The following is a 25,783-nucleotide window of genomic DNA, read 5'->3' as shown; positions in this document are numbered from 1 at the left end:
CTACAGGTATGCCAGTCCAAAAGAAGAAATTAATTTTGCCAGAAGATCTCATTAGCATTAATAAAAATAAGGGCAGGTGAAGTGAACTCTTTCTTGCGAGAAATAAATAATGACTGGCTGCCTTCATCAGTATTTAAGGCAGTTATGGAAGATCATGGGCAAAAGTACAGAGCCAACTATTCTGACATTACATGAAATCTGAAGAGAGAAAGCCATCTGCTGCGAAATAATAAAATATCGAAATGCTTTTTAAAATCTTAGTTATAGAATTGATTGCACACAAAAATATATACATTAATAGTTTCATAGCTATTACCTTCAGTGAATTTTCTGTTATGAAATTCATAACAGCTAAAGCAAGACGTGAGCTCCCCAGAACAGGCAAACCGGCCCCGTGAACACATGCATCTACAGACATAGGATACACCGGGAGGCATAGGGCTAATCACCTTATCCTTGAGGTGGTCGTGGTTTCGAATTGTAATAAGCCATGTCTAATATGAACGTAACGGACCTAATATACCTATAAGGAGAAGAAGGAAGAGAAAAGCAAGATGCAACGAGTCAGAGAAAATGAGTGACTGCTACTCCAATCCTAAGCTGTTCCTGTATAATTAAGCAATAGTCCTCAAACTTACAAATGGGCAATCAGTTATTATGAAGATAGGTGTTTTTGTTTTCATTCATTATGACAAATTGCAAGGCATCAGTCTGGTAAACTTACTCTTCAGTTATGACAAAAACAATATAATCTTAGAGAATCTGCAGCTGAGTATTGATGATGAGCTTTTATTTAAAAGATGTGGGCTTTGATTTTGTTTAGAATACATAATACAAATAACCTTTATAAAAGGCGTTTCTTGTAAAGGTGAGTTATCCCCCCCCCCCAACCAGAAACTCGGGTTTTCATCCTACAAAGCAATCAAACTAAACAGAGTTAATTTGTATAATCTGCAATGAGACACAACAGACCATACATATAGGTTTTGCTACCCTATCAAACATTAATTAGATTTATATGCAGCTCTAGTTACTTGCTAATCAGTGCAACATGTTTAGACTATCTGTTTAGGGGATGATGACAAGAGGATGTTTAAGATATTTCAGGCACTCTGCAGGGTTAATTTTTAGTTATATAGCAAAGTGGATGTTAGATCCAGCATTATTCCCATAAACTCTCTGTTAACCAGAGAGCTTATGGGAATACACACCTCAGCATTGACGACTTGCCTTAGTGTGGACTACTTAGAAGTAGTAAGTACCACCCAAGCATCTATATATTTGCTTTTCTTAGTCCATTTTGATAAGATTTTACTGACCTGACAGCTGTTTTTCTTTTCGAACTGGTTGATTCTCTTCAGAGATCAGGTAGAAACCTTATGACAGCAAAAACTCTCGTTCAGTACTAAGGAACTTGAAATGTCAGAGAAATGTATTTTTTGTAAGTGAACTCTCAGTCAGTACGTAAAGTAAAAATAATTACTAAAATAGAGAGCCAAAAGGCTTCGGTATGGCGATGCAAAATTATATAAGCAAAATGGATATTAGATTAGATCCAGCATTATTTCAAAGCCAAATGTAGAAACCATGAAAGTTTCATAATATAGATGCTTGGGTGGTGCCTATGTCTTCTAAGCAACTCGTGAATGCCGGGGAGTGTATTCCCATAAGTTCTCTGATCAACTTACTTTACAAAACTTTCATAGTTTCTACATTTGGCTTTGAAATAATGTTGTATCTGATATTCACTTTGCTTACATAATTTTGCATCGCCAAACTGAAGCCTTTTGGCTCTTTATTTTAGTAATTAATTTGTAGTATTAGAACAAGGAATTTAGTTACTTTATTGTATCCCCAGAAAGGTAATAATTTATCATTTGGTAATGGAGTGTAAGAATTGTTATTTGTTTATTTATTTTTTGACTAATTTAAGCATGATAAGAAAATTATACTTCCAGAGTGCTTCCTATCAGTGCAGCACCACTCTCCTCTAAATATGTAGGAATGCCAGCAGCTGCTGATCAACATCCATATACAGTCCAGCTTTAAACATACCGAAACAACTTCTTAACATTATCTCTCACTCTCTCTACCTCTGTTCTTTAGAACAGCTTTCTCCATACCATAGTAGGGAAAACTAGCAATCTGTCACCCATTCAACAGATTGAATTATCATTTGGTATAATAGCAAATTCATCTGATGGATAAAAATTTCAGTGGAGACATCAAATTGAAGATTTGTAAAAAAAAAAATCTAATAATTGTATTATCATATTCTGGGAAGAAATGAATGACTGTTAGAGAAGATATTCAGTATCATTAACAAGTAGTACAGATTTGGATACATACACGATTCAGATATTTCAAAAAAATTTATTTTCAAACATGAATAATTTTTACACCCGATGGTGGTGATGATATGTATATTTACAATGATGAAAACCAGAACTGTGCACATCTGCTTTCCCTAGTAAAAGAAAGATACAAAGTGATATTTATATCCATTAAATAATTATGATGGTCAAAGTTACAAATAAAATATTTATAATTAAGTAAAATTATCATATTCAAAACAAGTATTTAAAAATTGACCATTATATTGCACACTCTTAACACTGATGGTTTAAAGTTGCACTTTTTATTTTTGGCAATTGAAAACATGACAGATTGCTGAGGATTCGTTTATTTTTCAGATTTGTGCTTTGATTATGCATGTTAATAAACAACTTTACTGGATTATTACCAGAATAGAAGTAAAAAACTGTTTGAATATTTTAATCCAACATTTCACCTAATAGTAACTGAAGCATTTTCAAAGAAAATTAAAATAACTAGGTAAACAAAGTAATTTGACATGCACTCTAAGCACAGTTACATTTATATTTATTTTGGAATATTCTATAAAGCATAAGAAGATTCCTAGAATAAGTTTCCAATTTTGAAGTAGTCTTAAATTGAAAACAACTATGATTAACATTTTAAGATATGTTAGTTATCTCAGATGTATATATTTTTCAGTAGATAGCATACATCTTGCACAAATATAAAGCAGGAAAAAAATGAATACAGAGAATTAAAGCTATATGATCAAATAACACTATATACTCCAAAAGAACTAGAATAGATTTTTTTTAATAATGTTGTCATTCATCATCATCATCAAATTCCTGCCATGTACCCTCAAGGGGTGTACAGGATATGATAGTACTACATGAAAAAAATTACATCATTATTAATTTCCTATCTACAATTTTCCTCCAAATCAGTCTGTTACTTGTCAAGACTCCAACATTATCAGATCTTATATTTCTATCGTCTAAAGCATTTTGTACCGTATCAATCCACCTATATCTTGGTCTTCCTCTGGGTCGTTTTGCTGCCAACCTGGCAGAGAACACTTGTTTTGCTAATCTTTCCTCGCCCATTCGATGATGATGAATGATGTTTAAGTGACCATACCACCTAAGATTAGCTCTGCTAACGCATTCCTGGATGCTGACAATGTCAAGTTCTTTCCTAATATTAAAATCCTCATATTAAAATCCTCGTTTTTAATATGATATTGCCATTGATGCCATCTGTTCATGCCTATAATCTTTCTCAGGACTCTCATATCTGTGGTCTCTAGTCTTTGGTCAAGTGTTTTACTTCTGACCCAGCTCTCAGATCCATAAGTTAAAACTGATTTGAACACTGTCTAGTACACAGCTAATTTAGTGTTCAGACTAATTTCTCTCTTATTCCATATGAATTTATTCAATTGACTTCCCACCATACCAGCTTTGCTGATTCTGTTGTCTATTTCTATATTTAATTTACCATCTTCAGTAAAAATCGTGCCTAAATAGCTGAAATGTTTTACTTGTTCCACAGGTTCTCCATTCACAACACAGTTTACATTTTTAATGATTCTGCCTATTTTCATTGTCTTTTTATTGCTGACCTTCATACCATATCTATTACAACCGCTATTCAATTTAGTCAGAGAATCTTGCAGACTTGTAGCAGATTTATTTAGAAGTATAACATCATCCGCATAAAGCAAAGAGCTGACATTAACATCTCCAATTTTGATATCATGTTTAATACCACTTTCCTTCATAATGTGATCCATATAGATAATGAATAACAGAGGAGATAATATACATCCTTGTCTCACACCAGATTTAACATTAAACCATCTTCCTGTACTTCCTTCAATTCTAACTGCTGACTTACAACTCAAATAAAGACTAAGTATCGCTTGATATAATGCCCCATTGACACCATATAACTGCAGCGTATTGAATAGCTTCTCTCTTGCACCTTGTCATATGCCTTTTCCAGATCGACAAAACTTAAAATCTTTGTTATATTCCCATGTTTTCTCGACTATTTGTCGTAAAGTGAAGATCTGATCCTGACAGCCTCTATTTGGCCTGAATCCAGCTTGTTCTTCACCAAGCTTTTCTTCCATAATTCTTCTCAACCGTTTCTCAAGTATACTTGCACAGATCTTGCCAGGAACACTCAGTAGGGAAATATCTCTATAATTCTCACATACAGTTTTATTTCCCTTTTTATATATGGGTACTATGAGAGCTCTACTCCAATCATCGGGAATTCATCCCTCTGTCCAGGCTTTCTGAACTATGCAGTGCAGCCACTGTAAGACTTTTATACCACCATACTTCAGCATTTCTGGTCAAATATCATCTACTCCTGCTGCCTTTCCACATTTCAAGCCTTTGATGGCTTTTTCTACTTCTAGTATGGATATGTATTCCTGACTGCATGCCTGGTCAGTGTTTTTTGCCACTGTGCTGTCATCACTGCTCGTTTCATTTAGCAGTTTTTTAAAGTAATTACTCCATACTTCAAGGATATATTTTTCTCCCGTTTTCATGTCACCTTTATCATCACTAATTCCTTTTACAGCACTCTTTCCTCCATTCTTAAGCTTCTTCAACAACCTTCAGAATATTTTGTCACCTTCTTGATATTTATTTTCTATATTCTTGCCAAAGTCCTCCCATGACTTTTGTTTAGCTAGTTTAGCATTCTTGCATTTGTCTCTATATTCTCTAAGAGTATAAGCTGACTTATTTGACAGGAACTCATGCCAAACGTTCCTGTCAAATGTCTTCTTTTCCTTCACTGCCTCTTTAACTTCCTGTGTCCACCAGGGAGTTCTGATTTTTTTATCCTTACAGATAACCTCACCACATGCCTCTCTGGCAGAATCAATCAATGTTTTCTTCAGAGTTTGCCACTGAATCTCCAAGGTTTGATTCCTGTTCTCAAACTGTTTCATTTTTTCTTCAATAATCTTTGTGTATTTTAGCCTACAGTTCACATCTGAGAGCTGCTCAACTTTTATTCGCTTTAAAACTTTCTTACATGTTATTCTTTTCAATATGAAATTCAATTTTATCCTGCTCAAGACTAAATAGTGAATACTTCCAATTTCAAATCCTCTGTACACTCTGGTGTCCTGTCACTATAGTTTCCTGTCACCTTGTAAAGGAATTTACCTGAGTGAATGGATAATAATAATATGTTTGAGATTTATCATAAGACAAGTTATTACGAGCAAGAAAATATCTTTTCCAGTCTTGGCAAATAAGTTGTTGATCTCAGGGATACTACAAGTATTGTGTCATCTACAGCGGAAGATTATCTAGTGCCTAGAGGTGTTGCATGAATTTTCCATAATATGCAAGCTATGATGATCATACCGGTAAGAATATCTATTCTATAACTAATGTGTGATTGTGTTGCTTGTGACTGGAGAACTTGGTAAAATTTCGTGTTGCTGAAGCCAGCTAGTCCAGCTTGATTGAGTGATATTATAAAACATCATCATCATCATCATCATCAAATTCCTGCCATGTACCCTCAAGGGGTGTACAGGATATGACAGTACTACATGAAAAATTACATCATCACTAACTTCCTATCTATAATTTTCCTCCAAATCAGTCTGTTACTTGTCAAGACTCCAACATTATCAGATCTTACATTTCTATCGTGTAAGGCACTTTGTACCGTATCAATCCACCTATATCTTGGTCTTCCTCTGGGTCGTTTTCCTGCAAACCTGGCAGAGAACACTTGTTTTGCTAATCTTTCCTCTCCCATTCTATTTAAGTGACCATACCATCTGAGATTAGCTCTGCTAACGCATTCCTGGATGCTGACAATGTCAAGTTCTTTCCTAATATCCTCATTTTTAATATGATATTGCCATTGATGCCATCTGTTCACGCCTCTAATCTTTCTGAGGACTCTCATATCTGCGGTCTCTAGTCTTTGGTCAAGTGTTTTACTTCTGACCCAGCTCTCAGATCCATAAGTTAAAATTGGTTTGAACACAGTCTTGTATACAGCTAATTTAGTGTTCCGACTAATTTCTTTCTTATTCCATATGAATTTATTCAATTGACTTCCCACAATACCAGCTTTGCTGATTCTGCTGTCTATTTCTATATTTAGTTTACCATCTTCAGTAAAAATTGTGCCTAAGTAGCTGAAATGTTTTACTTGTTCCACTGGTTCTCCATTCACAACACAGTTGACATTTTCAATGATTCTGCCTATTTTCATTGTCTTTGTCTTTTTATTGCTGACCTTCATACCATATCTCTTACAACAGCTATTCAATTTAGTCAGAGAATCTTGCAGACTTGTAGCGGATTTATTTAGAAGTATAACATCATCCGCATAAAGCAAAGAGCTGACATTAACATCTCCAATTTTGATATCAGGTTTAATACCACATTCCTTCATAATGTGATCCATATAGATAATGAATAACAGAGGGGATAATGTACATCCTTGTCTCACACCAGATTTAACATTAAACCATCTTCCTGTACTTCCTTCAATTCTAACTGCTGACTCACAACTCAAATAAAGACTAAGTATTGCTTGATATAATGCCCCATTGACACCATATAACTGCAGCGTATTGAATAGCTTCTCTCTTGGCACCTTGTCATATGCCTTTTCCAAATCGACAAAACTTAAATACAGATCTTTGTTATATTCCCATGCTTTCTCGACTATTTGTCGTAAAGTGAAGATCTGATCCTGACAGCCTCTATTTGGCCTGAATCCAGCTTGTTCTTCACCAAGCTTTTCTTCCACAATTCTTCTCAACCGTTTCTCAAGTATACTTGCATAGATCTTGCCAGGAACACTCAGTAGGGAAATACCTCTGTAATTCTCACATTCAGTTTTATTTCCCTTTTTATATATGGGTACTATGAGAGCTCTACTCCAATCATCGGGAATTTGTCCCTCCGTCCAGGCTTTCTGAACTATGCAGTGCAGCCACTGTAAGACTCTTATACCACCATACTTCAGCATTTCTGGTCGAATATCATCTACTCCTGCTGCCTTTCCACATTTCAAGCCTTTGATGGCTTTTTCTACTTCAAGTATGGATATGTATTCCTGACTGCATGCCTGGTCAGTGTTTTTTTATCACTGTGCTGTCATCACTACTTGTTTCATTTAGCAGTTTTTCAAAGTAATTACTCCATACTTCAAGGATATCTTTTTCTCCTGTTTTCATTTCACCTTTATCATCTCTAATTCCTTTTACAGCACTCTTTCCTCCATTCCTAAGCTTCTTCAACAACCTCCAGAATATTTTGCCACCTTCTTGATATTTATTTTCTATATTCTTGCCAAAGTCCTCCCATGACTTTTGTTTAGCTAGTTTTACACACTGTTTAGCTTTCTTACATTTGTCTCTGTATTCTGTAAGAGTAAAAGCTGACTTATTTGCCAGGAACTTTTAATATGCTTTCTTCTTTTCCTTCACTACCTCTTTAACTTCCTGTGTCCACCAGGGAGTTCTGATTTTTTTATCCTTGCACACAACCTCACCACATGCCTCTCTGGCAGAATCAATCAATGTTTCCTTCAGAGTTTGCCACTGAATCTCCAAGGCTTGATTCCTGTTCTCAAACTCTTTCATTTTCTTTTCAATAATATTTCTGTATTTTAGTCTACAGTTCACATCTGAGAGCTGCTCAACTTTTATTCACTTTAAAACTTTCTTACATGTTATTCTTTTCAATATGAAATTCAATTTTATCCTGCTCAAGACTAAATAGTGATCACTTCCAATTTCAAATCCTCTGTACACTCTGGTGTCCTGCACCAGGGAGAAAACATCACTATCAACAATAACATAGTCAATGAGACTTTTCTTATTCCTAGCCTCTTCTCTCCATGTGAATTTGTGCACATTTTTATGTTGGAACATGGTGTTAGTAATAACCAGTCCATGTCCTGAGCAGAAATCCAACAGATATTTGCCATTATTATTAGCTTTGCTCTTTTCTCCAAATTTTCCCAAAATATTTTTGTATGTCTCACAATCATTTCCTACTCTACTATTTAGATCCCCAACAAGGACCAACTTTTCCTTTTTCATTGTGTCAGTTGCTTTTTCTAAAGCCTCAAAAAATTCCTCCACTTCTACCTTAGTAGAACCTTCTGTGGGACCATAGGCACAAATAAGTCTCATTGTCCAGTTCCCCATTCTCATATTTGCCCACATTACTCTACTTGAGACTGACTGCCATTCAAGAAGATTAGCCTCGTATTTTGTGTTGAATACTATGGCTACTCCTTCTTTTCCTTGATTGTCATTGCCTGAATATAACATTTTATATTTATTGCTCAGAAAGATCTCACCAGTTTTGGTCTTTTTTGTTTCAGTCACCCCTATTATGTCGATCTGGTACTTATCTAATTCCTCAGCTAGCTCCATTTCTTTGCCATTCAGGCTTCTTACATTGATAGTACCGATCTTTAACTCTGGTGATGTTGAGTTGGGGTTTGTTTTCAGATTTGTTCCAGTAGCTGACTTTTCGCTGTTCGCCCTGGTTCCCTGGCGAAAACAACGGGGGCCTTGTTTAACCGGGCGACGCCCCATCCGGCATGAAATTTTGTCATGTTGTACCATCATTTTTTATTTTGGTTTATAAAACATTTCCTTCTGAAACAAAATGAGAGACACTTCATTAAAGAAATAGTTCGTGTTTGAATGTGTTATCTCACTACGTATATGTAAAATCAAGACTGAGCCTTTTAAGAACTATTTTAATCCTCTGATAAATATTGGTTGTGCTTGTTAAGTGTTTGATAAATTGAAGTTTACGAATATTTCTCTGAGACTAAAAAGAATTAACTTTTAAGTGTTTTGCTGAATATTGATGTTGTTTAAAGTGAAACTAGGTTGAAATCCTTACGGATGAGAATTGTAAAAGCCTTATATATAAGTTCTAGCAGTAAATGATATACTCAGCTGAGTAGAACCTTAATACTTTATTGAATGTATAAATTGTTTTCTAATTGTATTGATCTTAATAGAGTTCTTGTTTCTTATGTAAGAATAATTTTGTGAGAGAATTAAATATCTTGTTTAACTTGATTCTTATGCTTGCCTAATTTCAGTTTCATTGCACCGCTCATTAAAATACGAATCTTGCAGGAAACCCTATATATAAGTATAACAATTTCGGCCTGTGGTGGGTTCTCATAGCTGTGGTGCTTGATTCAATCACAAAATATTGTGTGATTTCAAACATAGAGTGGTGCAGTCTAAAAAAAAATTTCTTTATGTTTGAAAGTAGGGTCAAAAATCAGCTAGCAAATATAAGGTTGGATGAAAGATAAACCCACCAGTGCTACTACGAAGGTTGTTTGAAAAGCTTGGTAAAAAACTAACTTAAACACATTTTTTTTTTGGAAAAAATCATTACAGGTCATTTCTCATAGTCTCCATCGAAGTCTACATATTCGGTCCAGTGAGTTTCCAATTTTTTCATCCCATCTAAAAAGTAGGATTTGTGAAATTGTGCAAAATAGTCATTGACAGCCTTGATGACATCCTTGTTTGAAGAAAATTTTTTCCCAGAGCTAAATTTTTAAGTTTAGGAACAAGAAGTCACATGGAGCCAAGTCTGGAGAATACAGTGGATGTGGAACCAATCTGAACCTCAATTCGTGCAATTTTGCCATTGCAACGGATGATGTATGGGATGGTGCATTGTCTTGATGAAAAAGCACTTTTTTTTTTGTGTACCAATCTTGGCCATTTTTCCTTAAGTTCCTTTTTTAAATGGTCCAACAATGACACATGATAGGCTCCTGTTACTGTCTTTTCTAAATAGTCTATCATGATAATTCCTTGGGAATCACAAAAAACAGTGGCCATCACCTTCCCAGCTGACAAAACGGTCTTAGTTTTTTCAGCTGGGAAGACTCGTCCACTGTTTTGACTGCTGCTTGGACTCCAGTGTGTAGTGGTGGATCCAAGTTTCGTCTACAGTCACGAAATGATGCAAAAAATCCTGCAAATTGCAATTAAACATTGCAAAACACTGTGTTGAAATGTCTTTTTGCATGCGTTTTTGATCGACAGTCAACAATCGCATGCACACAGCTTTTTCATGTGCAATTTTTCATGCAGGATATTATACACCTGTTCAGTTGAGATGCCTACAATCTCAAGCACTTTCACTCGGATCAATATCACGGATTTTGTCAATAATTTCCTTCGTAGTGACCTCAGTCAAGAGCCTGGAGTGCACTTCATTTTCGATGGACTTACGACCACTTTTAAACTCATTTATTCAAAAATAAATAGTCTTTACTCTATTTATATAGAGTAAATGCAGTTCATGGGAACTCTGCACCAGAGTCCCCATGAACCGCATCTAACTTGGCTTTGATCTGCATGGCTGTCCACTTCTTCAAATAAAGTGTTTTATCACTGAACGAAACTCATTTTCTCCATTTTTATGAAAAATGCGAACACAGTCATTTTAAATGTTTGCCAAATGAGAACTATGAATCGCATGTGGCTAAAATTTTGCCAGGGGGTCATGAAAAAGATGATGCATGCCGACACTGGTATGAATGAATAAATTGTGTTGCCATTTACCAAACAATCCACATACCTAGACTGGTTTCAAGTGTCACAGAGATGAAAAAAAATGGTTCAAAAACCATTACAGTTTAAAAGAACCTTAAGAGTTCTATGAATTTCATAAGTGATTTGAAAAGATCTTTCATTACATGCCTGGATTACTTTAGGATACTGGGTCTCTAAGATTTCGCTGAGAGGCAGTAACTACACTTACGTGTGGATGACCATTATTTCTGTCTAATAGGAGCTTAACCCATGGAGATATTAAAACCTAACTCAATAGCAGAGGTCATATTTATTTCCATGAATAAGTAGAAAAATGGTGTATACTATGTTATGATACCCTGGATTAGAGGTAGTTGTAGCAAGCTTTTTCAATAGGAAGGGAAGTAAATTACATTTGACAAGAAATTATATTTCTGTTTTCATCCTTATTTTACCCAAGAGGTTATTATACATAACTTCAGTTATGTATAATGCCATACATTATGATTAGAGTCACCACCAATATGATGAGACCTGAATAAAGGTCCAAACCAGTCTGAGTGTAATGACCCTCACCACATGCTCTCTATATACAAGTAGCCGAGTTGTAAAGATATGTGCAAATAAAATTTTGCACATGCTTTAAGTAAGAAGCATAAAATAAGGATGAAAACAAGAACATAATTTCTTGTCAGGTACAATTTACTTTCTTCCCACCAGAGAAAACTTGTAACATTAACTTATGTTGCACTTGTATACATATAGCAAATCAGGAGTATGATATCACTGTAAGTTCAAAATCCAAATACCTGCAAAACTGCCACATCTCCATCACATTCCATTCATTTACTAATTTCACTGATGAATGGACTGGGAAAATCACTTGTGCTATTAACTACAAACTATGAAAATTTAATTTGTCGGTGCAACACATAACTGGATGAAATTCATTAAAAAAGCTCCTGGGATATTATAGTTGTCAAATACCTTGCACAGCTTAAAATTCAGTAGCAAAAAGATAAAAGGATATATATTCAAAAGTAACAAATTTTGCTATTACTAAAACACATACTCTGCAAAAGTAGCTGTTTCATTTTACACACAAACATACCACGAGGAGTGCTTTTCATGCTCCTGTATCCACTGCACCCACAGATAAAAGCAAATTCTTGGAAGTATATTGGACTAAGTGAAGTGATACAGACTTTGTAGGAAACGATGCCAACAGTTCTGGTGATGTATGACTTTCAGTGCTGCAAATAGATTAAAAAAAAAGAATGATTATGCTATTATTAAAAACAAAAAAAAAATATGATTGAATAATGTAGTCTAATTGTTTTATGGTCAGTTTACCTACTTAAAATAAAAATTTATGACAAAATTTGTTACTTTATTTTATCTGTACCTTTTAGTATTGGTTTTATAGATTCATAAAACAGAAACTGTTCTGCTGATGTCAATGGAAAACATGTAATATTTATCAACTGCATCAAACCTGTCATTAGACATATTTTGATTATTAATCTTTACATCAAGTTATTGCCTATAACTTTAGTTTTCTTCTTCCTATCATGGATTTTAGGCCAAGTGGCCTCCTCTAGTCTCATGCCATTGCTTTCTTGGACTTCCCAATTCTTCTTTTTCTTTTTCTGAATGGAACATTTATAAACTTAGCCACTTGGAAAGTGGCTAAGTTTATAAATGTTCCATTCAGAAAAGGTTACATGCTGAACTACAAAGCAGGAAATTATGACCACCTGAGGGGGTATGCTGAGTTCAGTACCACGGGATCAATTATTGGATGAGAAGGATATCGACAGTGCGCGGGAAGTATTTAAAAATACTTAAATGATGTGATATCAGAATGTGTCCCTAGAGTTCGAAGAATAAACAGAGTAAGAGTGAAATGGATGTGTAATCTAATTAAGCAAGAGAATCATAAGAAAAGAATGATGTGGAAGGAATATAGTGTGCATAAGGATGATGTCAGTTGTGATAATTATAAGCAGCAGGCCAGAAGAGTGACAAGTGTTGTACAGAAAGCTATGTCCAAGTATAAAAAGAAACTGACTCTGCAAGCTAAAAACAACCCAAAAGAATTCTATCATTAAGCTGCAAGTAAAAGAAAGAATGAATTTGAAAGAATAACTCTACTGAATGCAGATGGCATTCACGTAACCGATGCAGAAGTGATTGTTCAAACTAATGAGCAGCCATTTTGCTAAAAGTTATCAACCTGGTATATGCAGCAGTAAACTGTGTTGAAGTAAGTGCTGCGAGGACATCAACTTGGAGGTTTAATGGAATATTTAGAGCACTAGGAAAGGATTAAAAACAAACTTTAATGCTTCCAATGTTTCGTTTCAGTCACTGAGACATTTTCAGGGATTACAAATAACTCCTGTAACATACACACACAAAAAAAACACAATAATATGCAACTGTATTTATTTAAATTCAGTTGATTTCTAAGTGCAGCTGCAGATTCTAAAAACAGTCTTTCTTTTTAATTTACTATGGTGGAGCATGATAGTTTTTCTCCAAAAGATGCTGTGGGTTGTATCCAAAACATGGTCTATGAGGCCAGATTGACCATAGTCATGATTGCAGATGTATGATTTGTGTTCTTCTAAATGATGGTTGTTGATCAATCTGTCTGTCTGAAGTAAGCCAGCTTGCAGGAACAGGGTACTTCATATACTCTAGGCACTGAGAGAGAGAGGAAGTAGCTGATCTTTGGTAGAATGGATAAGGGTAGCACGGTTACGGTAGGGCTTAAAAGCTGTGTGGAGGTTGTACTTTTTTTTAAAGACCTGGCTATTTTTTCTGATGTGCCACAGATATAGGGTATGGTGATGGCATTTCTGAAATCCTTCTGAAGAGATAGCCAGGGAATGGAGGAGGAACTGATTATTTTTCTAATTCTGTAATCACTGTAGCCATTGAAAAGGAAGGTGTTGTGTATGTAGTTGAGTTCAGTTGAAAGGGAGGTTCACTGGAACAAAGATTGTCGGCTCCATTGATTAGAGTTTTAATAATGCCATATTGTTGAGAGGGGTGGCGGTGGGAGAGTTTGTGAATGTATGTGCCTGTGTGAGGTTTTCTATATACAGTAAAAGAAAGGTTACTATTAGGAAGGCTTGTTACTAAGGTGTCTAGGAAGGGTAAACTATTGTTATTTTCTTTTTCCATCGTAAACTGGATTCTTGGATGTAGGCTATGGAGGTGACTGAGGAAGGAGCCTAATGTGTCTGGGCCATGAGGCCATATAAAGAACACATCATCTACATATCTTAGCCAGATAGGTTTGAGAGGGGCTGAGTCCATGGCTCATTTTCCAAAATGCGGCAGCACTCAGAAATCAACCGAATTTAAATAAATATGGTTGCATAAAACTTCCCAAAATTTGGGAAACATTATTTTTCAGAGATACCACTTTATATCTTAGACCATCTACAAATGCCCATAGAGAGCACACCGCCTAGATAGGACTTTAGAGTCACCTGCATGTCTCACTTAGTATTGTGTTTATAGCAATAGAACTTCACAAGCAAAAAATTTGCAGACCAGTTATTTGATCAACTTTATAATTTAGTGTTCTCTAATTACAAAGAGAGAGAGAGAGAGGACAAGTCTGCATTTGTCCTAACTGGACAGAGACCCAATGATGGGTAGCTTGCATAAATTGATATACTGTTCTCTCATCATCATCATCATCAAATTCCTGCCATGTACCCTCAAGGGGTATACAGGATATGACAGTACTACATGAAAAAATTACATATTACTAACTTCCTATCTACAATTTTCCTCCAACCAGTCTGTTACTTGTCAAGACTCCAACATTATCAGATCTTATATCTGTATCGTCTAAGGCACTTTGTACCGTATCAATCCACCTATATCTTGGTCTTCCTCTGGGTCGTTTTCCTGCCAACCTGGCAGAGAACACTTATTGCTAATCATTTGCTAATCTTTCCTCTCCCATTCTATTTAAGTGACCATACCACCTGAGATTAGCTCTACTAATGCATTCCTGGATGCTGACAATGTCAAGTTCTTTCCTAATATCCTCATTTTTAATATGATATTGCCATTGATGCCACCTGTTCACGCCTCTAATCTTTCTCAGAACTCTCATATCTGCGGTCTCTAGTCTTTGGTCAAGTGTTTTACTTCTGACCCAGCTCTCAGATCCATAAGTTAAAACTGGTTTGAACACAGTCTTGTATACAGCTAATTTAGTGTTCAGACTAATTTCTCTCTTATTCCATATGAATTTATTCAATTGACTTCCCACCATACCAGCTTTGCTGATTCTGTTGTCTATTTCTATATTTAATTTGCCATCTTCACTAAAAATCGTGCCTAAATAGATAAAATGTTTTACTTGTTCCACAGGTTCTCCATTCACAACACAGTTGACATTTTCAATGATTCTGCCTATTTTCATTGTCTTTGTCTTTTTATTGCTGACCTTCATACCATATCTATTACAACAGCTATTCAATTTAGTCAGAGAATCTTGCAGACTTGTAGCAGATTTATTTAGAAGTATAACATCATCCGCATAAAGCAAAGAGCTGACATTAACATCTCCAATTTTGATATCATGTTTAATACCACTTTCCTTCATAATGTGATCCATATAGATAATGAATAACAGAGGAGATAATGTACATCCTTGTCTCACACCAAAATTGATAAAAGGTGCATATCTGCCAAAAATAACTGGTTGGAGGAAAAAGCAAAACTCTGCGAAGAAGTTAATAAAAGAAATGATAATAGAACTGTATACAAAATTCAATGAAAGATGAAAACAATCGAGAAACTGGGTCAATACAAAATATTAAAATAATTTGGAAGGACTACTATCAAACATTATTTCAAAAAGAACAGGAGGAGGAGGAAAATATAACAGAAAAGATGTTTTATGAAAAGTCACCACCCATAACCTCAGCAGAAATTATAAATGCAATAAACCAAATGAAACTTTCAAAAGCTATGGGTAAAGATGAAATATCTATAGCACTATGGAAATATGGTGGCAAGGAAGCCATTAATTTCTTAATGAATTTATTTAATCAAATTCTTTATACTGGAGTAATTCCAACTGACTGGAAAACAGGAATTATTATACCAATTCACAAAAAAGGTGACAAAAGAATATGTGAAAATTACAGACCCATAACACCCTTAAGTCATAGTTATAAACTATTCATTCGAGTTATACAAAAGAGAACACAGGTATTTACAGAAAAAAATCATAGAGGAAAACCAAGCAGGATTCAGGCCACATAGATCCACTACAGACCATATCTTCACCATTAATAATATAGCAGAAAAATATAGGGAATACAATCTGCCCATATACTGTTGTTTTATAGATTTTAAGCAAGCTTTTGATTCAGTTAATAGAAACAAATAGATTACTATCCTAAAAAACGTAAAAATGGATTCTGATATTTTACTGAATAAACGAGGATGGGCTGGAAATTTGGGATTTAGCCGGCAAAATTGTATTCTTATTGGCTTAAACCAATATACAAAATGATGCTACAACATGACAAAATTTCATGCCAGCTGGGGCGTCGCACGGTTAAACAAGGCCCCCATTGTTTTCGCCAGGGAACCAGAACAAACAGTGAAAAGTCAGCTGCTGAAACAAGTCTGAAAGTACACCCACAACTCAATATCACCAGAGTTAAAGATTGGTACTATCAACATAAGAAGCTTGAATGGCAAAGAAATGGAGCTAGCTGAGGAATTAGATAAGTACCAGATCGACATAATAGGGGTGACTGAAACAAAAAAGATGAAAACTGGTGAGATCTTTCTGAGCAATAAATACAAAATGTTATATTCAGGCAATCACAATCAAGCAAAAGAAGTAGTAGCCATAGTATTCAACATAAATACGAGGCTAATCTTCTTGAATGGCAGGCAGTCTCAAGTAGAGTGATGTGAGTAAATATCAGAATGGGTAGCTGGACAATGAGACTTATTTGTGCCTATGGTCCCACAGAAAGCTCAACTGAAGTAGAAGTGAGGAATTTTTGAGGCTCTAGAGAAAGCTACTGACAATGAAAAAGGAAAAGTTGGTCCTTGTTGGGGATCTAAATAGCAGAGTAGGAAGTGATTGTCAGACATACAAAAATATTTTGGGAAAATTTGGAGAAATAAGCAAAGTTAATAATAATGGCAAATACCTGTTGGATTTCTGCTCAGGACATGGACTGGTTATTACTAACACCATGTTCCAACATAAAAATGTACACAAATTCACATGGAGAGAAGAGGCAAGGAATAAGAAAAGTCTCATTGACTATGTTATTGTTGATAGTGATGTTTTCTCCCTGGTACAGGACACCGGAGTGTATAGAGGATTTGAAATTGGAAGCGATCACTATTTAGTCTTGAGAAAGATAAAATTGAATTTCATATTGAAAACAATGACACGTAAGAAAGTTTTAAAGCGAATAAACGTTGAGCAGCTTTCAGATGTGAACTGTAGACTAAAATACACAAAGATTATTGAAGAAAAAATGAAACAGTTTGAGAATAAGAACCAAACCTTTTAGATTCAATGGCAAACCTTGAAGAAAACCCTGATTGATTCAGCTAGAGAGGCATGTAGTGAGGTTGTCTGCAAGGATAGAAAAATCAGCACTCCATGGTGGACACAGGAAGTTAAAGAGGCAGTGAAGGAAAAGAAGAAAGCATATTAAAAGTTCCTGGCAAATAAGTCAGCTTGTGTTCTTAAAGAAAAAAAAAAAAAAAAAATCAGCTAACGCCTTTTTTTATTCCCGTATACGGGGAGTAGGCGAGGCCATTTAGCCCAATCTAACTTTTGGAGACTGAGTGGGCAGTTCAATCTCCACTGGTACCAATGAGAGATAGATGGCCCAAGGCTATCACTAATTAAGTGGTACACAGTGAAGAGAGATGGCTTGAATGTGCCGCAATCTCGTGGTCCCTAACCCTAACACAATATACTTTTTTAAATGTTGGAAATAATGTGGGTTCTACGGTCGATTTTCTTGAGTTTATGGGACGAAAAACCCGCTTGCCCGTGCCAGAGATCGACTAATTCGGGAACCGGTCGAAAAAAGGCTTAGAAAAATTTCCTCTAGTCGCTGACTAGACTCAAAACCAAGTCTTCCTTCGTGCGGCCAAGGGCTGTGGTCTGCAAATGCCACATCCACTGAGCTACACAGAGACAAATGTAAGAAAGCTAAACACTGTGTAAAACTAGCTAAACAAAAGTCATGGGAGGACTTTGGCAAGAACATAGAAAATAATTATCAAGAAGGTGGCAAGATATTCTGGAGGTTGTTGAAGAAGCTCAGAAATGGAGAAAAGAGTGCTGTAAAAGGAATTTGAGATGACAAAGGTGAAATGAAAACTGGAGAAAAAGATATCCTTGAAGTATTATGGAGTAATTACCTCAAAAAATTGCTAAATGAAACAAGCAGTGATAGCACAATGGTAAAAAACACTCAACAGGCATACAGTCAGGAATACATATCCATACTTGAAGTAGAAAAAGCCATCAAAGGCTTGAAATGTGGAAAGGCAGCAGGAGTGGGTAATATTCGACCAGAAATGCTGAAGTATGGTGGTATAAAAGTCTTACAGTGGCTGCACTGTATAGTTCAGAAAGCCTGGACAGAGGGACAAATTCCTGATGATTGGAGTAGAGCTTTCATAGTACCCATATATAAAAAGTGAAATAAAACTGAATGTGAGAATTACAGAGGTATTTCCCTACTGAGTGTTCTGGGCAAGAGTTATGCCAGTATACTTGAGAAATGGTTGAGAAGAATTGTGGAAGAAAAGCTTGGTGAAGAACAAGCGGATTCAGGCCAAATAGAGGCTGTCAGGATCAGATCTTCACTTTACGACAAATAGTTGAGAAAGCATGGGAACATAACAAAGATCTGTATTTAAGTTTTGTAGATCTGGAAAAGGCATATGACAAGGTGCCAAGAGAGAAACTATTCAATACATTACCGTTATATGGTGTCAATGGGGCATTATATCAAGCAATACTCAGTCTTTATTTGAGTAGCAAACAGCAGTTAGAATTGAAGGAAGTACAGGAAAGTGGTTTAATGTTACATCTGGTGTGAGACAAGGATGTACATTATCCCCTCTATTATTCATTATCTATATGAATAACATTACAAAAGAAAGTGGTATTAAACATTATATCAAAATTGGAGATGTTAATGTCAGCTCTTTGCTTTATATGGACGATGTTATACTTCTAAATAAATCCGCGACAAGATTGCAAGATTCCATGACTAAATTGAATAGTTGCTGTAATAGATATGGTATGAAGGTCAGCAATAAAAAGACAAAGACAATGAAAATAGGTAGAATCGTTGAAAATGTCAACTGTGTTTTGAACGGAGAACCAACTGTGGAACAAGTAAAACATTTCGGCTACTTAGGCACGATTTTTAGTGAAGATGGTAAATTAAATATAGAAATAGACAACAGAATCAACAAAGCTGGTATGGTAGGAAGTCAACTGAATAAATTCATATGGAATAAGAGAGAAATTAGCCAAAATACTAAATTAGTTGTATACAAGACAATATTCAAGCCAGTTTTAACTTATGGATCTGAGTGCTGGGTCAGAGGTAAAACACTTGACCAAAGACTAGAGACTGCAGATATGAGAGTCCTGAGAAAGATTAGAGGTATGAACAGATGGCATCAATGGCAAAATCACAGTAAACACGAGGATATTAGGAAAGAACTTGATATTGTCAGCATCCAGGAATGCGTTAGCAGAGCTAATCTCAGGTGGTATGGTCACTTGGACAGAATGGGCGAGGAAAGATTAGCAGAACAGGTGTTCTCTGCCAGGTTGGCAGGAAAACACTCCAGAGGAAGACCAAAATATAGGTGGATTGATATGGTACAAAGTGCCTTAGACGATAGAAATATAAGATCTGATAATGTTGGAGTCTTGACAAGTAACAGACTGATTTGGAGGAAAATTGTACGTAGGAAGTTAGTAATGACGTAAATTTTTCATGTAGTGCTATCATATCCTGTACACTCCTTGAGAGTACATGTCAGGAATTTGATGATGATGATGATGATTATCATAGACTACTCTAATGCTTTTGACTTTTTCCTGAACACACTATCAAGTTGATAGCTAACTCGTACAGTGAGCAAGAAGCCACAGTAGAGGTGGTGGTGGTAGTAGAGCTGTTGCATACACTGAATATGAATTTGGGAATAGGAACTGATGGGATATTAGCAAGATGTTAAAATTGTTCAGGTGAATTAGCAGTTCCTTTGACCTGGCTGTATAACTGCTTTCAGCACACGGAAGATTCTACACAAGTTTAAAGAATGCATGTTAATTCCATTGCATAAAAATGATGAACGACTGTGTCTATCAACCCACCAATATCTCTCGAGTGGTGGTGAAAATTTCGGAAAAAGTTAGTAAAAGCTCACATACAGAAATGAGTTGACAGAGAAAATATACTTTGCAATAAACATAATGGGCTTAACTAAGAATAGTTAAGTGTTCGAGTAACTTGCTCACATTTTATAATAATGTGACGGTTGAGACAGACAAGGTGAATGGATATATTATGATACTTTTGGACCTTGTTAAAGCTCTTGACAAGATTCAGCATGCATGGAAGATTGTTGCATAAGTTTGAGGATATGGGATTGGATTATAAACTACTACTTTGGAAAAGAAGATGGCTGACTGAAATATTGAAAAGTAGTGTATGGGAGAGGTCTGCAAGATTTAAGATGACCAGTGGTGTATCCCAGGGATTAATCCTTGGTCCACTGTTATCTAATCTTTATATTAATGACATTGGGAAAGTCTTAACAGGAGACATACTATTTGTTGATGATGATGCAAATGTAGGGAGAGTAATCAAGAATACAATTGACATGCAGTACTTGCAGAATGATTTGAATAAGGCACGAATTGTGGGCATTTGAAAATGGGTATCAGTTCAATGTTATGTTTACTAACATTGAACTGATACCTATTTTCAAATGCATTACTTCATTGAAATATCCAATGGCATATTATATTAGCAGGATTATGCTTGAACAAACTGACCAGGATTGGCATCTTGGAGTTTTAATATATAGGAAGTTGAAGTTCAGGGCCATATAGCAAAAACTGAAAACGAGGATAGCTGCAATGCTGAAAATAAACAGTGGCATGTGAAAATAATAAGGAAGTCATTTTGCCTCTTTATACGACCTCATCTGGACTACTGTGCATGGATATGGCCACTTAGTTTCTAAGGTGATGTAGTTACAGTGTAAAGGATAGTGCTAAAGATAATATTGGAACTGTGGAATGGAGAACATGAGGAGGGACTGGGAATTTGTGCATTGAAGATGCTAGCAGACAAGAGAAGGAGGGGCAATATGATAGAAACCAACAAACTTCTGAAAAGATCATACAGGATACCGGTAGATGAAATTTTTAATTTGATGGAGGGTGGAGAGAGGATGAGAGGGCATTTGGATGTTGATAATGAATTCAGTCAAGAAATGGGTAAGAGCTAGATTTTCTCTCTCACAGAGCAGTGAGTAACTGGAAATAGCTTGGCTTTGAGTACAGATGAATTCAAGAAATGGTATGATGTGGTGTGAGTGATATATGGCTTCCCTCAATGAGGTATTTTGTAATAACAATAATCATAAATTAGTATCATTATAGCTCTGCTTTAAATCTGAGATTTAACCATTTGGCCATCTTCTTCCTTTTTTGTATTAGGCCTATTGGCCTGTTACAGAGCTGTCCTAAGCTCTTTCAAGCCATACTCATCCCAAGGATAAGGTGGCTACCTTATGCCTCCTGGTGTGTCTTACAGATGCGTGTGTCCATGGGGACGGTTTGCCTGCTTGGGGGAGGTAAAATCCCAGATAAACTGGGGAGAAAAACCCTGCAGTTCATGCCCCAAAACTTGGCTATGTTTGAGAAAGACCCTAAGCTCCTCACGTCAATGACGGGAATCGAGCCCAGGACGCTCCTTTCCCAGGCATATGGTTGTGAAGCGCATAGCCACTTGGCTAACCATGTGGACCATCTTATAATTGCTATTTATTCTTATTACTTATGTGCAAGTTTAATGACTTATTACATCACAAATAAGAAGCAATAACTTTAATCTCAGAGTGGACAAAATCACAAAGCACACAATGAGAATTAAGTAAGAATGCAAGACATTCAAGCTGGCATCCACATATCCTCAGTATATCTTCTGGTTAGATAGACAAGAATATCCTGTTGCTTTTAAGAGCATCCCAAAAATTTATTTTTTGTATTTTTAGTATATTAGTATTTTTTCTGCGGGTCAGATGCAGCCTGCCAATTGGACTAATTTTTCAATAAGAATCCGCAAAAAAAACACGGGGTGTTAATAGATTTCAAATGCATTAATTAAAATTGTGTTCAAAATATATTCCTGAATAGCAAAAAGTAACCATAATCCAAGTTACTGTCTTTCTGACTGTAAAAGGTCAGTTAAAATGGACTAACGAAGGAAAAAAATTTTAAAGAATTCAAAACGAAATAAAAAAGTTACATCCGAATAAACTTTTTTATCAACAAAAAAAATTCATGTCGCACAAAATAAGAACACTTAAAAAAATCGGTAAAAACACGGTTAAAATGAACTAATGAGCAAAAAACAAAATAAAAACAAAATTTCCTGATCTGTATTCATTGACAAAAAACTCAAAGTTATACAAGTTTTTTGAAGCACTTCAAAATTTGAACCTGAGTTGAATAAGATTTTAAAAACACAAACACGGTTACATCATTCACATTAATGGTTTTATTATAATTTGTGATAAAAATATGAGAATTTGCTGATAGTGTTCATTGTCATTAATATACGATAATTTAATCTCACATACTCTGTAATCAGTTTTTATCTGCTTTCAATAAAACTCATATCTAGTTGAAGAGTTTTTTTTTTTTACTATGGCCCGCTGAACAGTGCTGAAGTACCCAATGTGGTCCTCATGGCGAAAAGTTTGATGACCACTGCTATAGAGCATTATGCTGATTTCCAGAATGGTCATTCATTATGAGACATCTATTATTTAAGGTAACAGTTTTTATTTCTTCATCTTGCCACAAAGAGTTTCAAGCACATGTCTGATAGTTCTGCTCTTTTTTTTTTTGTATTAATTCACAAATGTAGTTTGGGTGTTTTCTTTAGATCTTCCAGTTTGTCTATAATAAGCACATTAATTGGCAGTGTGTTCTGTAAGATTCTGTTACTATTAATGATTGGATTACCATCTTTAGGAAAATGGATGAGTAAGGCAAGTTTAAATACTACTTTCTGTTGAATTGTACTTGGTATTTGTTAAGTTGCCCTAATGAACTATTCCTACTGTTTTTGAGAGGTTTGTTATGTTCTTTAACAGTTTATGAGTTAGTGGGGGAAACTATTTATTTATTAATAATGAATATTTATGATTCAATTCTTTTTGTAGTATTTTAATGTCATTAGAGCAAATGGCTCTAGTTCTGGGTCTTTAGTTTTTATTAGGCCATATTTGTGTGCAGAAAGTAGCACAAATTAATATTTAGGTTTTGTTAGTGGGGGGGGGGGGTATATATAACATAAGTAAAAGCTGCCTGGTCTGGTGATAAAGCATCTAGAAACAATAAGCAGTAGTTCCTTTCTTTCATAGTTACATGGTGATCAGCATTCATTATAATAAATTATGGAGACAACTACCATGTTAGAGTAATAACTTCAATTTAATATAATCAAAATATGAAAGTTTTGCCGTAAAACTTTTGTATCCATTTATAAAATAAATTGATAGTTGTCTCCAACATTTATTATAATGAATACAAAGTGGTTGTTTTCAATTTCAACTTCAATTTTATTCTAAAGGTTTCAGTGTTTAAATGAATCAAAAATATTTAACAGTTGCTGTACAGGAACTTATTTAAAACTAACATCGAATGTCCTAATATTGAGAAAGCTTCTAAAACTGAAGGAAAATAACTTCAATTTAATATAACCTAAATTCTTTTCTCTTTTGCATTGTGCTAAGCCACTAAACTCTCATAGTAATATGTATTACCAATACATAAGGCTAAATATACACACAAATCTTCGGAATTATGTAGTACAGTCACTCTAAAAGTTCATCATCATCATCATCATCAAATTCCTGCCATGTACCCTCAAGGGGTGTACAGGATATGACAGTACTACATGAAAAAAAATTACATCGTTACTAACTTCCTATCTACAATTTTCCTCCAAATCAGTCTGTTACTTGTCAAGACTCCAACATTATCAGATCTTATATTTCTATCGTCTAAGGCACTTTGTACAGTATCAATCCATCTATATCTTGGTCTTCCTCTGGGTCGTTTTCCTGCCAACCTGGCAGAGAACACTTGTTTTGCTAATCTTTCCTCTCCCATTCTATTTAAGTGACCATACCATCTGAGATTAGCTCTGCTAACGCATTCCTGGATGCTGACAATGTCAAGTTCTTTCCTAATATCCTCATTTTTAATATGATGTTGCCATTGATGCCATCTGTTCACGCCTCTAATCTTTCTCATATCTGCGGTCCCTAGTCTTTGGTCAAGTGTTTTACTTCTGAGCCAGCTCTCAGATCCATAAGTTAAAATTGGTTTGAACACAGTCTTGTATACAGCTAATTTAGTGTTCCGACTAATTTCTTTCTTATTCCATATGAATTTATTCAACTGACTTCCCACGATACCAGCTTTGCTGATTCTGTTGTCTATTTCCATATTTAGTTTTCCATCTTCAGTAAAAATTGTGCCTAAGTAGCTGAAATGTTTTACTTGTTCCACAGGTTCTCCATTCACAACACAGTTGACATTTTCAATGATTCTGCCTATTTTCATTGTCTTTGTCTTTTTATTGCTGACCTTCATACCATATCTATTACAACATCTATTCAATTTAGTCAGAGAATCTTGCAGACTTGTAGCGGATTTATTTAGAAGTATAACATCATCCGCATAAAGCAAAGAGCTGACATTAACATCTCCAATTCTGATATCATGTTTAATACCACTTTCCTTCATAATGTGATCCATATAGATAATGAATAACAGAGGGGATAATGTACATCCTTGTCTCACACCAGATTTAACATTAAACCATCTTCCTGTACTTCCTTCAATTCTAACTGCTGACTCACAACTCAAATAAAGACTAAGTATTGCTTGATATAATGCCCCATTGACACCATATAACTGCAGCGTATTGAATAGCTTCTCTCTTGGCACCTTGTCATATGCCTTTTCCAAATCGACAAAACTTAAATACAGATCTTTGTTATATTCCCATGCTTTCTCGGCTATTTGTCGTAAAGTGAAGATCTGATCCTGACAGCCTCTATTTGGCCTGAATCCAGCTTGTTCTTCACCAAGCTTTTCTTCCACAATTCTTCTCAACCGTTTCTCAAGTATACTTGCATAGATCTTGCCAGGAACACTCAGTAGGGAAATACCTCTGTAATTCTCACATTCAGTTTTATTTCCCTTTTTATATATGGGTACTATGAGAGCTCTACTCCAATCATCGGGAATTTGTCCCTCCGTCCAGGCTTTCTGAACTATGCAGTGCAGCCACTGTAAGACTCTTATACCACCATACTTCAGCATTTCTGGTCGAATATCATCTACTCCTGCTGCCTTTCCACATTTCAAGCCTTTGATGGCTTTTTCTACTTCAAGTATGGATATGTATTCCTGACTGCATGCCTGGTCAGTGTTTTTTATCACTGTGCTGTCATCACTGCTTGTTTCATTTAGCAGTTAAAAAAGTTAGATATTCATATTTT

At 35.4% G+C, this 25,783-nt stretch overlaps 1 protein-coding gene across 2 annotated transcripts in view; it reads right to left on the bottom strand.

Annotated features, from left to right (window-relative positions):
- Positions 1–2,415: 2,415 nt before the first annotated feature.
- Positions 2,416–25,783, bottom strand: part of LOC150107018 (TAF5-like RNA polymerase II p300/CBP-associated factor-associated factor 65 kDa subunit 5L) — a 68,347-nt gene continuing 44,979 nt past the window's right edge. The window contains exons 14-15 of one of the 2 annotated variants that reach the window (XM_090392892.1): positions 12,027–12,168; positions 2,416–2,467 (exon numbers count right to left, since the gene is read on the bottom strand). In XM_090392892.1, the coding sequence (XP_090249018.1) occupies positions 12,042–12,168 (127 nt within the window). In that variant the 3' untranslated portion in view covers positions 2,416–2,467; positions 12,027–12,041. Of the gene's footprint in view, positions 2,468–11,987; positions 12,169–25,783 lie in introns of both variants that reach the window. The other variant, XR_016548341.1, reaches the window with a different exon arrangement.

This window comes from Typopeltis vanoorti, chromosome 5, assembly GCF_054136105.1.
Source record: "Typopeltis vanoorti isolate ZY-2024b chromosome 5, IOZ_Tvanoo_1.0, whole genome shotgun sequence".
Lineage (NCBI taxonomy): Eukaryota > Metazoa > Arthropoda > Arachnida > Uropygi > Thelyphonidae > Typopeltis > Typopeltis vanoorti.
This window is presented reverse-complemented; position numbering and strand designations above follow the sequence as displayed.